General features: G+C 36.6%; 1 protein-coding gene across 1 annotated transcript; it reads left to right on the forward strand.

Moving 5' to 3' along the window:
• Positions 1 to 1,939: 1,939 nt before the first annotated feature.
• Positions 1,940 to 6,467, forward strand: LOC120160512. Its single transcript, XM_039170922.1, has 13 exons — positions 1,940 to 2,307; positions 2,391 to 2,611; positions 2,735 to 2,792; positions 3,447 to 3,571; positions 3,680 to 3,860; positions 3,938 to 4,223; positions 4,307 to 4,370; positions 4,456 to 4,507; positions 4,607 to 4,673; positions 4,756 to 4,846; positions 4,937 to 5,290; positions 5,365 to 5,586; positions 5,887 to 6,467. The coding sequence occupies exons 1-13, from the start codon at positions 2,214 to 2,216 to the stop codon at positions 6,307 to 6,309; spliced, it is 2,238 nt and encodes a 745-aa protein (XP_039026853.1). The 5' UTR covers positions 1,940 to 2,213; the 3' UTR covers positions 6,310 to 6,467.
• Positions 6,468 to 12,416: the final 5,949 nt, after the last annotated feature.

A 12,416-nucleotide genomic window follows, 5' to 3' on the forward strand; every position in this document is an offset into this window, starting at 1 on the left:
GAGTTGTCGAGGATGATGGTGGGGTAGGGATGTAATTTGGGGTTTGAAGTTTGATCAGGGGATTATTATATGGTTTGAGTTTAAATTTTAAGGTATAATTTAGGATTTTAAATTTATTTTTATTAGAATCCTACATGATATTAAATACTAAAAAAATACACATTGTCATATAAAAATATTAATAAAATAATTCATATCATCGAAGAGTGATTAAAATAATAGTCATTTGAAAGTTGAGTGATTAAATTGAAAATTTTTAAACTTGAATAACGAAAATAATAGTGAAAAGATAGTTGAATAGTAAATGATATAGTTTATCCCATTTAAAAAACAATCTGCAAGTCACGCACCCTGCGTGACTGTTGACCGTTGATAGGGTGTGGGCCGTGTGCCCATGCCGAGGAGTAGAAAATCGTATTTAAATCGTTAACCAATCACAGACTACAACTAAAAACACTCCCCTCCCTCCCGTCTTCTTTCCAGTATATCGCCGAGTCCCACTCTTTTCTGGTCCCATATATCGTGACTGACTGTCATCTCTCTTTTATTTGGAGGGGGGAGGGAATCAGGTGGGGAACGACACAACGTATATGAAGCAACGAGATCCGACGTGGCAGACACGTATGACAATACCGGCAGTTTGTAGAAAGGTAAAATTATCATACGGCAAAGGAGAAAGACAAAAAAGTAGAAAATTAAATAAAGTAAATTACATAAATGAACCCGATTATTGATATTGTTTTATTAAGATCCTTAATTATTAAAAATTATAAAATGATTTTTTATTATAAGACACTATTTTGTAAGATCCTCCGATTATTAAAAGATACAAAATAAATATATGATTATTCATATATTTCAAAAATGTTTTTTCGTAAAAAATTGATGATTGTCTAAGTTAAATGTTAACTTGTTGGTTGAGATATATGATAAATTTTGATCTTATAATTGCTTGAGTTGTATTTTATAGATTGACTCCCCGTTTATATTATACCGTTGAGCTATTGTTTAAAATATTATGTCATCGAACCAGTGTTTGAAGCATTATATCATCAAGAAATGTTTGAAACATTATGTCCTCGAGTCAATGTTTGAAATCAATAACATCTATCAAATTTTATGATTTTATCTTATATTAATCTACAAGTTAACATCCACTCATAGGTTTGTCAAATTTTTAAAGAAAAAAGGCGATTTTAGAATATATAAATAGTCAGATGATCATTTTTTTATTTTTTCATATTCGAGAGAATCAACAAAATAAAGTCTTATAATTGAGGTATTATTTTGTAACTTATAATAGTTAGAGTACTAAATAAAATAAAATCCTATAATCAGGGGAGCATTTATGTATTTTACGCAATTAAATAGAATGACGTGATAGAGAAAATCGGAGAAATTTAAAAAGCCAGGGGAGAAGACGAGCTTCTTCGGATTTTCCGTCTTTTGGGAGTTGCTGAGGAAAAAAAATAGTATGTGTATGTTTCAGAGCTAAAAGGATGGTATGAGACTGCATTCGTTTCCTGTTTTTCTTCTTTGAATGTTTGGTTTAATCTTTAATGGAGGTTTTCGTTTTTATCAGCAAGTGAAAATGAAAAAGGGAAAGTGAAAAAGTGTGATGAATTGATTTTTCTTTTCATTGTTTGGTTGAAAAAGTAGATTCGTTGCATTAATGAGTTCTAGTTTTTCAAAGGATTTGCTTCTCTCGTGAGTTTTTGTTTTTCTTACTCTCAATGCTTTTTATTTCACGAAGAACCTGATTCTCTCAACTCTCAGCTTTGTTTTTCCTTTTGTCTGCTTTTTTAACCCTCCTTTTTAATTTTCCTCTGCTTTCTCAACTGAAAGGAAATGGTTTCCTTGGAAACAAACAAAACCCAAACGTTACGTTTTCCGTTCTCTTTTCGTCTTTCTTTTGGCTCATAAGTAAACCCGTCATAAAAGAGAGAGAGAAGAATTAGAAAGGCGTTCGTTCCTTTATTTTTCTTTCTTCTTACATCTCCTCATTACTGAATTATACTCATAAATGCATTCAAAAAGTAAGGTTTCACTGGCCCTTTAACTTTTTCTGTACTTCAAGAGGCTCTGAAATTGAAGTGGTTGAAGCAGCATAAAGATCTTCTTTGAAGCTTTTTTCGCCTGTGAAAGCCGTTTTCCGGAAAGAAGAAGAAGAATAGCCGCCACGGATATAGCTCGAATATCTTAGTATTGTCATAATGAACACGCCACCAGCTAAAATGGACAAGAGCCGAAACGTGAGGCGTGGAACGAGAAAGCCACAACAACATTCTTCAGCCAACCTCATGTTTGGTAAATTTACTTTTACTCTTAAACTCCCTCCACTTGTTATTGATAAGAGTTTCTGAAACTGATTTTCCCATTGATTTTTAAAGGTTTTAGTGGTGGCGAGGTGGACTTTGAGAAAGCCAAGAAAGAGAAAATACGAAAACTGAGCAGCGTTAATGGCATCCAACACTCCAAAACCGAAACAAGTAATTTTTGTTGCCGTTATTTGTCTTCTGATAACAGAGAAAATCAATGCCCTTCACGTTCACAACTCTCTTCTCCTCTCATAAGTGAATCTACCACCAAGAGATTTAAGATTCCCAGAAAGGTAACCAATCAATCCCTGTCTCTCTGTTACTTTTTTATTTCTTCTGTACATCTATTTATTAAATAAATAAAATTGTTTCCTAAATTTGAAGGTTTTAATTTTCATTTATTTTCCCCCCTGCAGATTTCTGATAACAGTAATGTCGTTGATCATGCTTCTGTACCACGGAAGCTACGGTCATGTGAGTAACTTGTGATTTGTCCTTGCCTATCCTGTCGTTGTTTGCATTTTATTGGGGGAATTTCTGGGAAGATTCTCAAATTTTGTTTTTGAGTTCATTACACCGTACCTTTTAAATTGTTATTTCTACTTAGGTTCTTAAACTATTAATAGAGATTCAATGAGGTCCTTCTGTCAAGTCTAGCGTAATCAAGTTTTGATCATCCTGCATCTAAATAAAATAACCTTATTAAATTTTAATGATTTTTTACATGCTTGATTCAAATTGCCCCTGTAATTTATGCTCCACTTTAGATCCAAACTGATGTTTAATGTTTAAAAAGATTGGTAGATTAATGATAATTTGAAGATTTAATTAGATCGTTTTAAAATTTAGGGACTAATTAATATCCGGTATAGTTGAAAGATGTGTCGAACAATTAACTTTTTGCTTTTTAGATCACAAGTTTTGAACTGAAGTGAAACAATGGGCTTTTTGCTTTTTCCTGTTCTTGTGATGGACGCAACATTCCTTTTGCTAATTCTATCAATATTTTATTGATGTTGTCACTTAAACGGTGGAGATACTCAAAGCTGGAAAAAAAATCTTGTAAGGCATTTTTGAAGGAAGTTTAATGGGATTAATGTTTTGGTATATTTGGACTTTAATTTGCAGCCATGAAAAAGCGCGGTGACGAAGCTGTATCCCCCCATTCACCATATTCAAACAAACAGAACGGTTCGCTTAATGAAGCCGAATCACATAGAAAAGATGGTCCAAAGAAACCCAAGCTGAATCTGGTTGGTCAATGTTCCTTTATCTTCAATTATCATCTTCTTCAAGTCTATACGATATGGGGGGGGGGGGGAATGAAGAATTGAAAATTAGCTTTATGTTTTTTTTTGTAGAAACAAGGACAGCCATATAGATCTAAGAAGGCTATTGTTTCAGCGCCAATCACAAAAGATGAAGAAGAGGTTGCGGAGACCCTATATGCTTTGGCAGGAATGTTCCCTGATGATGACTCGATGGAAGTAAGATCTTTGGTTTCGCCGGAGATGGAGGAGAGTCCTGTTGCATTACTAGAAGGTTTTCATCTACTTCTAACAATTTGGAATACCTTTATCTTTTTCTTTACGTATCGTATAAATTGTTTAATTCTGCAGTTAAAAAGGATGATCCGAGCTCAGTTCAAGCTGCTACGGTTGTTCCTTCATCCACCATGGATGAGTCGTCCAACGAAGCTGATAAACTTGATCCTTTGAATGAACCTTATACTCGAGAACAACCAGGCTTGCCAGCGAGCAAAAAGCTACATTTCAAACATAATAGTACTATTTCCGAAATGAGGACCGATACTGGCATACTTTTCTTTAAGAGTAAACCAGATGCTGAGAAGTCTTGTATTCACGGCGATCGGGGTGTTCTTTCTGAATCAAGCTTAATAGCTGGGTGCGTATTTATCTTCTGCTGCTTCCTTTCTTTCCTAGTGTGCAGCTCTGTTTTTTTTTCTTTGACTTTTAATGCTTATGCAGATTGAAGCAGCCCAAGCAAAAGGTGACCAATCTTTTTCAGAGAAAGACAGAAATGGAATTTGGGGTAAGCTTGGATCAAAATTCAAATACTGTTTTCATAATCAAGTTCATATCACAACTCAGATGATTGCTTTGAGTTTTTTTTGTAGGTCATGGATGTCGAGAGCCGAGGACATATGATTAGGGAGCTTGGAAAAAATGGTGCATATCAGCTTAGGAGTTTCCCTTGCTTCTTTTAGCCTTTTTGTTTTGCTATTTGGATACTAATATCCTTACACCAATAAAATTCCGGTTCTATAGGTCTTGCATTGTGGCCAAGCTTGCCTTCTATAGTGCCCCTTGCACCTCGGAGCCCTAGTTCTTCACGGTATATCTCTTTTATCCTTATAAAATTATCTGTTTTCATGACCATCTTTATGACATCCCTCATAATGTTAATCATATATCAGATCAGTTGCTAATACAATTCCAAAATGGTTGGATGCTGCAAATTATGGCCCCCAGACATGTTCACTGGAAACTGGTTCTTCATCTGAAAAGGTATTGATGCCCCTTAACTATACATCCATGCATGCTTCTTGAGAACTTCAAGCATCTAATCAAGTTTATGGTGAACCATGAGATGTATAGGTTTTGAAAATCACCGGGGATAGGAATGCAATGAAAAGGTCCGCCACTCATGTTTACATCAGTCGTCTCATTCATAGTTTACAGATGCAAGGCAACAAAGATGGCATTCTTCAACAGCCTCCTTGGTTGAAACCCAATGTAGGATCAAAGCAAACATCTCTTTGGTATCCTAACAATTGCAGTAATATAAGAAATGCTATAACTGGTAACGTACCTGGCAGCACTTCTGGCAATACTGCTACTGATAGAAATTCTTATGAAGCTAGAAGTGGTATTATTCCCTCGCAAAAAATGCTCCAACTGGAACAGCCACGGACTGTTTCAGCTTCTGGGATGAACACTTCGAAAGGGCAGGTAACGTCAGCTGTCGATGTTTGATGTGGCTGTTTCTTTTACGCTGTCCTTAACACTCACATTTTTGCTCGCAGAGTTTCGATATCTTGTCTTTGTCGGCTGGGGGAGTTGGTATAGACGCTAACAGTAACTCTAGTGAAGTTTGTAATGCAATGGGATCAACATCACAACTCCAAGTTCCTCACCTTCATTTGAATCCACAACACCAGTCCCTCATGCCTTTCTCAATATCCCCAACTGATTATACCTCCTCTGCTTGCATGGACCACCTTTCAACAGCTACAGAAACACCGCAGGTTTCATTCTTGGTTCTTTCCTGTTTCATTTTCTTACCTAGTAAAAATAGGTGGGAAGATTGGTTTGAGAACTGCAGCAGCCGCCTTAACAGATGTAATCATAATTTTGTGGGATCACTGTTCCAAATAATTGCTGCAACTTAAGGTACCGAACCAACTAATGGGACCATTGATATGGATTATTTAATGAGCACTCAGTCGGACCTTTTCGTTGCTGCTTAGGTCTATGTTTAAAATATTTTCTGTTAGTCTGATCAATTCTTATCATAACAATCTCATGGTTCTGGTACTTCACTGCAGGTCTACTTACAGCTACCTCAATATCACGGTAACCCTTTCTGTGACCCTCCTTACACAAGTCATTCAGTTGTTAAAAAACAACAACAGCAGCGACTTTGGGCAGCTCACCTAGCAGCTCAATACCAGCCTCATGGAACTTCCACAGTCCTGACCCAATTTTCAAGCCGGCAAAATGGAAAGCCTGAGTTACCTACATCGATGCCTAGTGCTCAAACAGCCGTCCCTTCCCATACGACACTAGAAGCATTAGGTCCCAAGTATTATTCAGTTTCACAATATCATCAGCCAAAAATTGCATATACTTCGTCATTGCCCCCTACCAGAGTGAAAAGGACAGACCACCATTTTTCATCTGTTTATGATGAAAGCAATGGTGGATTCTCGGCTGACAGGCCACTGCCGTTGCAGTTACTCCGAAATTAGTAACTTAGTGCCTCTGAAGTTTTAAGTATACGGTTCCTTCCGCATATGATGCAGAGATGGGCATTGTTTTGTTCTTTCAACTGCAAGGGAGAGACTACCAACCATCCTCGAGGTTTATTTAATTGGCCATTGTGGATTCAGGCATGAAACATAATGAACTTTCTGGTATCAGATGTTAGAAAGATACCTTTGTGACTTTGTTACGTTCAGCAAGAAGACTACTGTAGTCTGTAGAGTTCCACTTTAAAATACAACAGAAATTGCACCATCTGTCTTTCATGCCAAATCATGTTACTCAGTTTCTCCAACTCCCTCATTCTCTCTATGATAGCTTGTACATACCTAAAGACTAAATCTCTTCCTCTATCTATTTTCTTCAATTTTCTGGTTAAATTCTTCTCTAAAACCATGAGTAACAACTAACACAAACAAAGGTATCTATTTCTCTATTCTTTCCTCATTTTTTCCCCTAAGTAACCAAATAAAGAGTAAGGAAATCAGAAATATTCATATATTACAAAGTTGATACAGATATAAAACGAGAATCGGGAATTTCACCGACCGCAACGAAACTAGTAATTTTGGGATCTCCGTTAACCACCAATTGATAACCTGGTAAGCGCACAATCAAAATATTCAACAAACCAAGCTATGTAATTCGCCCAAATCCCAAAACCGTTGAAAATCAAAGGGGGGGGGAAATGTAATACTTCGTGTTTCTCGAAATACTCGTGCGGAACATTGTATTTGGCTAGACGAGTCTTTGCGTTGCCTGTTCTGCAACAAAATGAATCGAATCTGCCATGATCAAAGTTTCAGAGTTTTCAACGGAGAAAATAAAGAAAATGTAGACTTGGAGGAAGAGGGAAGAGTTGGAACGGATAATGTGCGCATTCAGAATGAGTTTTTGAAGAAAATATGAAATTGAGCGAAATTTAGAGCTCGAACATGTTGGGTTCAAGTATTTATGGCTTCCCATTGTTGGACCAACTCGAAAGGTTTGAAATATTCCACCTTTTACATGATAGTGAGGGGATTAGGCTGTTAATTACATATACATACTTTATTGAATGATCTTAATAGTAAAATATTAAAATCGAGATATAATATTTTTTATTAATTTAGAATAAGTACGATATAATATCTGTTTAAAATAACTTACAACCGTTTAATATTGAATATTTATTTTTAACATTTTTATGCTCGAATTCTTAACCTAAAAAATTAACAATAATTATTTTATCGTTGAAGTTCGTACCAAGACACTATTTTAAGTGGTTAAAAATATATTTCTATTCGCTTTTCGTTATAAAAGGTCATCATATTATGTAATATTATATATTTTGTTAGATTATTGAGATGAAGTATTTTATTTTTACATGATTTTAGTTTATAATTATGTTTAATTTGAAGAGAAAATTGGATATATAGTTCGAGGGATTTGTTATAATATTATAAAAGTAAGAAAATTATGTTTATTATTAAATTGAATTTTTTTTTGGATAATTTGATTTTTATTACCGAAAGAAAGAGCTAATACCAGATACAACAGTAGGAAGCAACCCACCAACAATAAACAATCAACACCTCCCTACAAGTAACCTAAGCGAAACAACTCAAGGAAGACAACTAAAAGAAAAGCAAGCAGAAAACTGCAAAACAAGATAAAGAAACAACCCGTAAACAAACATCGCTTTAGGAACATCACACATGTCTGCAGGCGAGCGATCAAAAGAACAGTAGCAAAATAGAAAGCTAGTCAATGTTCCAGTCAAGGCAAAGTTCTGAATTAACCGTATCATCTTTGTTAATGCTACAACCATGCAACTTAACACTGACTGTCCGTTTGATAACGTCAAAGACCTCATCAAGCACCCGAGAACGACCTCTAAAGTGTATGAGATTACGTTCTTCCCAGACAAAGTACAAAAGACTAATCCAAGCTAGCTTCAGAATGCAGACAAGCAAGGATTTTCCCTTAAAGTTGGTAGCAGCCCAGGCCAAGGTATCATTCCAGCACAACCTCCTATAGGGAATTCTGCAAGTATACAGGATTTTACTCCAGAGACCAACAACAAAGATACAGTCATTAAACAGATGATCCCTGCTTTCAACCCCATCTCTACAGAGCTCACAACGCCCATCTAGCTCAATCCCCATATGAATAAGCATATCCTTAGTTGACAGTCTGTTCAAAATAACCATCCAAGCGACAATAGACATTCTAGGGCTATGGAGAGGGAACCATATCAAGTGCTCACAACTAACCTTCTCCCTCTCGTCTCTCATATTCTCCCAAACCCAATAACTTTTAACCAAATTCCAGTCAACAACACAACCAAATAAGCCAACAGCCTCTATTCTAAGCTTAAGCAGCTTCCTCAAGATCCAGTGAGATGAGGCTTATAACCAGCCTCCCAGAAAGTAGTCCCCCTTCAGGGCATATTCATTAACCCAACCCACCCAGAGAGACCCAATATTTGCAAAGATGTTTCTGATCAATAAAAAGTAGCAAACCTTGTTCCAGCAGCCCAGACTTTTAAGACCCAAGCCACTTTCAGACTTCAACCAACACATTTCCTTCCAGCTGACTCTAGCCCCCTTGACAGAAATATCATCCCCCTTCCAGAAGAACCGCATACAGAGTTTCTCAACCTGCCTAATGACTTCACTAGGCAATACCAACTGCTTGCACCAATAATTAGAAATACTGAATAAAACAGATTGGATGAGCTGCAGTCTGCCACCATAACTCAGCCTCAACTTAGACCACAAAGCCAACTTACTTCTAATCTTATCAACCAAAGGAAGACAGTCCTTAGCAATAAGCTTCATGGTAACTAATGGCACACCAAGGTACCTAACAGGAAACTTACCCAATTTAAAGCCAGTAATAGCCTGCACTCTTCTCAAAACATCCTCATGCACGCCACAAGAAAACAACTCATATTTTCCAACATTTAACTGAAGTCAAGACATCTCATAAAAGACCTCAAGAATACCAAAAACACCCAAAATAGAATCCTCAATACCGTGGCAAAAAATTAACAAATCATCAGCAAAGCTGAGATGAGTGAGAGGAACACACTTACATTTAAGATAAAACTGGGTTAGCCTTTCCTTGGCAGTAACATTTAACAAGTGGGACAACACATTCATAATAAGTACAAAGAGATAAGGGGACAGTGGGTCACTCTGTCTAATTCCTATATTCCCTAAAAAAAACCCACTAAACTACCATTAAATGCTATAGAATATCTAGTACCAGTGACACAAACAGTAATCCAATCCCTAAACCTTTCTGGGAGCCCTAAGAAAGCAAGTACATTAAGCAAGAAGTCCCAAGATACATAATTAAAAGTCTTCCTTAAATCAATTTTAAGGGTGCACCTAGGGGAAAGTGAGCTGCGGAAGTAGCCCCTAATAATCTCTTGAGCCAAGAGCGTGTTATCAACTATACTACGCCTTTTAATAAAAGCAGACTGGTTTGGCAAAATCATGCCAGGAAAGTAACTAGCAAGTCGATTAACAATAATACCAGTGATGGTTTTATAGACAATCGAGCAACAAGATATAGGATGAAAGTCCTTAGCCATACCAACATTTGGAGTCTTAGGCACCAAGGCAATTATTGTGGCATTGAAAATAGGAAGCAGAGTTCCAGATTAAAAAAAATCTCTAATGGCAGCCAGGAAATCTTTATGAACAATATCCCAAGCCATCTTAAAAATATATGTTGTATATCTATCTGGCCCAGGGCTCTTTTCATTACTTGTCTGAACAAAGAGGCTTTAATCTCTTCATTAGAGACCTCATTGACTAATAAAGCAGCAGCATCACAAGGAAACTCATATCCCAACAGACTTTTGAGGAGATCAACACCATAACTTTGAACTCCAACATCCTCAAAACCAAGCAATTCAGTGTAAAATCTCAACATCTCAGCAGACATAGAATCAAATGAGTCCAACCGATAACGATCCTCAGCATAGAGTAATCTAATAGTGTTTCTCTTTATTTTCCTCACTACAGTAGAGTGAAAAAATTTTGTATTTATGTCTCCCTCTTTCAACCAATGGACTTTAGCTTTTTTCTTATAGAAAGAGGCTTCAGCCACCTCAAGCTCTTGAAGCTCATTAAAAATAATATTCTTATCTTCTAAATGACAACCAGTTTGTGAAAGATTTGCAAGCTGCACCTGCTCAAGCTGGGCTCTTTTGGCCTTTACCCTGCTTGAAATGTCATCAAAATGGCTTCTGTTGAACTCCCTAAGTCTCAACTTGAGCTTTTTAAGCTTAGCAAAAAGGCAGAACATAGGAGAGCCAGACACTTCTAATTGCCAAGACTCTTTAACAACACTCTTAAAATCTCATTGATTATCCCAACAATTGAAAAACTTAAAAGGTTTGGGATTGTCAACCTGGTTTTTCTTGAAAAAAGAAATCACAACAGACCATTGATCAGAGACCCCCTGCGCTAAAAACTCAACAAAATAATTTGGAAAATCTTCAAGCCACTGAGAGTTAATATGGGCTCGATCCAATTTGCAAGCCAAAAAACTCCCTTTTGCTTATTAGACCATGTGAAGAGAGGACCCACATAGGGATGGTCAAAAAACCCCAAGGATGACATACAGCTCCTAAAAGCCTCCATTTCAGCAGTGACATAAGGCCCAAGGCTCTCAAAGTTAGAATTTTCTTCAACATTAATGAAAATGTTGAAATCACCTTCTATAAGCCATGAGGCCCCCCAACTAAGCTTTCGACCTCTTCCAACTGCCTCTAGAGGTGCAGCCTATCAGAACCACTGTTGTTGCCGTATACTGCAGTAATGACACATCTATGGCCACAATCTCACCAAAAAAAGACAAAGATTGGTCAAAGACTTTCAAGACTGATAGGGTAAGATCTTTTCTCCAAAAAATCCACAGCCTACCATTGTCAGATCACTCATGATTTGTAAAACAATTACAATCCAAATAATAACATTAAACCAACTTGCACACATTAACATACCTCACTCAAGTTTCCATAAGGCATATAATGTCTACATTAACCTTGCCCATTCTTAAAAAAGCTCTCTTTTTCTTCAGGGGGTTATTAAAGCCCCTAATATTCCAAAAATATATAATCATTAAGCAGGATTAGCCTCCCCCAACAGTTCCAACAACAGTACCAACTGACTTATCATCAAGGTCTTTCTTTTTATGTTTTATTTCATTTAAGAGTGCAGCAACACCCATGGAAGCCACACGGGGCTTCCTACCTCATTCTAAACCAACAGCTGCCATCAAAACCTCAAAACGATTTATTGAGTTAATCGATTAATGGAATCGGCCAAGAGGGGGTGAATTGACAATTAAAATTTTGGTGGAAGCTTTTGCATAAAATTGAAAGTAATTGCACAACGATTTAGAGTGGTTCGACTTTCTCAACCAAAGTCTACGTCCACTACCTTAGCTATCCACACTAAGGATTTTCCAACAAATTCACTAATTTGTTCTTTCTTTTGAGGCCAAAGAGATAACCTTACAACTCCCTCAATAATATACCCAAAATCTTGAGAACACTCTTTCTCAAATAGAAGATTACAAATTTGCAAACTTACAAGGAAATCCTCACAAGGTAGATTGTTTGCACAATTCTAGAACAAAGAAAAGAACACTAAAAATGAATACAATGGAGTACAAGTAGTGTTCTTGAAAGCAAAATGAATATTGAATGAAAAATAGGCTTGAAATGCTCAAACTTGAGGTTAGATGCTTTCTCTTTGATTCTCTCTTAATTCTTGATTCTTGTTGTTTCTTGTTGTTTATCAATGGATTCTAAGCTTGTTTAAATACTCATTCAATTGATTCTGAACGTTGGGGATGATTAGTGGAGTCAATAGAGTCGTTTAAGTGTGAAAACAATTAATAAAACAGTTGGGAGTGTCCGGTGCATCGATGCATAAGCCTAGTGCATCGGTACACTATGTGTAAAATTCAAATATTTTGACCGTTAGACCCTTAGTGCATCGGTGCACTAAGAATGCATCGATGCATAAAGTGCATTCGATGTTTCAAACAAGCCCGAGTGCATCGATGCATGACTTGTGCATCGATGCAT

Source organism: Hibiscus syriacus, unplaced genomic scaffold (assembly GCF_006381635.1).
Source record: "Hibiscus syriacus cultivar Baekdansim isolate YM2019G1 unplaced genomic scaffold, ASM638163v2 tig00111392_pilon, whole genome shotgun sequence".
NCBI lineage: Eukaryota > Viridiplantae > Streptophyta > Magnoliopsida > Malvales > Malvaceae > Hibiscus > Hibiscus syriacus.

Excerpts from the sequence above, each read along its gene's own strand:
- LOC120160512 (XM_039170922.1), top strand. The coding sequence starts at position 2,214 with ATGAACACGCCACCAGCTAAAATGGACAAGAGCCGAAACGTGAGGCGT. Across the intron at positions 4,371-4,455 it reads AGACAGAAATGGAATTTGGG|GTCATGGATGTCGAGAGCCG; the intron begins GTAAGCTTGGAT and ends TTTTTTTTGTAG. Across the intron at positions 4,847-4,936 it reads CTGGTTCTTCATCTGAAAAG|GTTTTGAAAATCACCGGGGA; the intron begins GTATTGATGCCC and ends TGAGATGTATAG.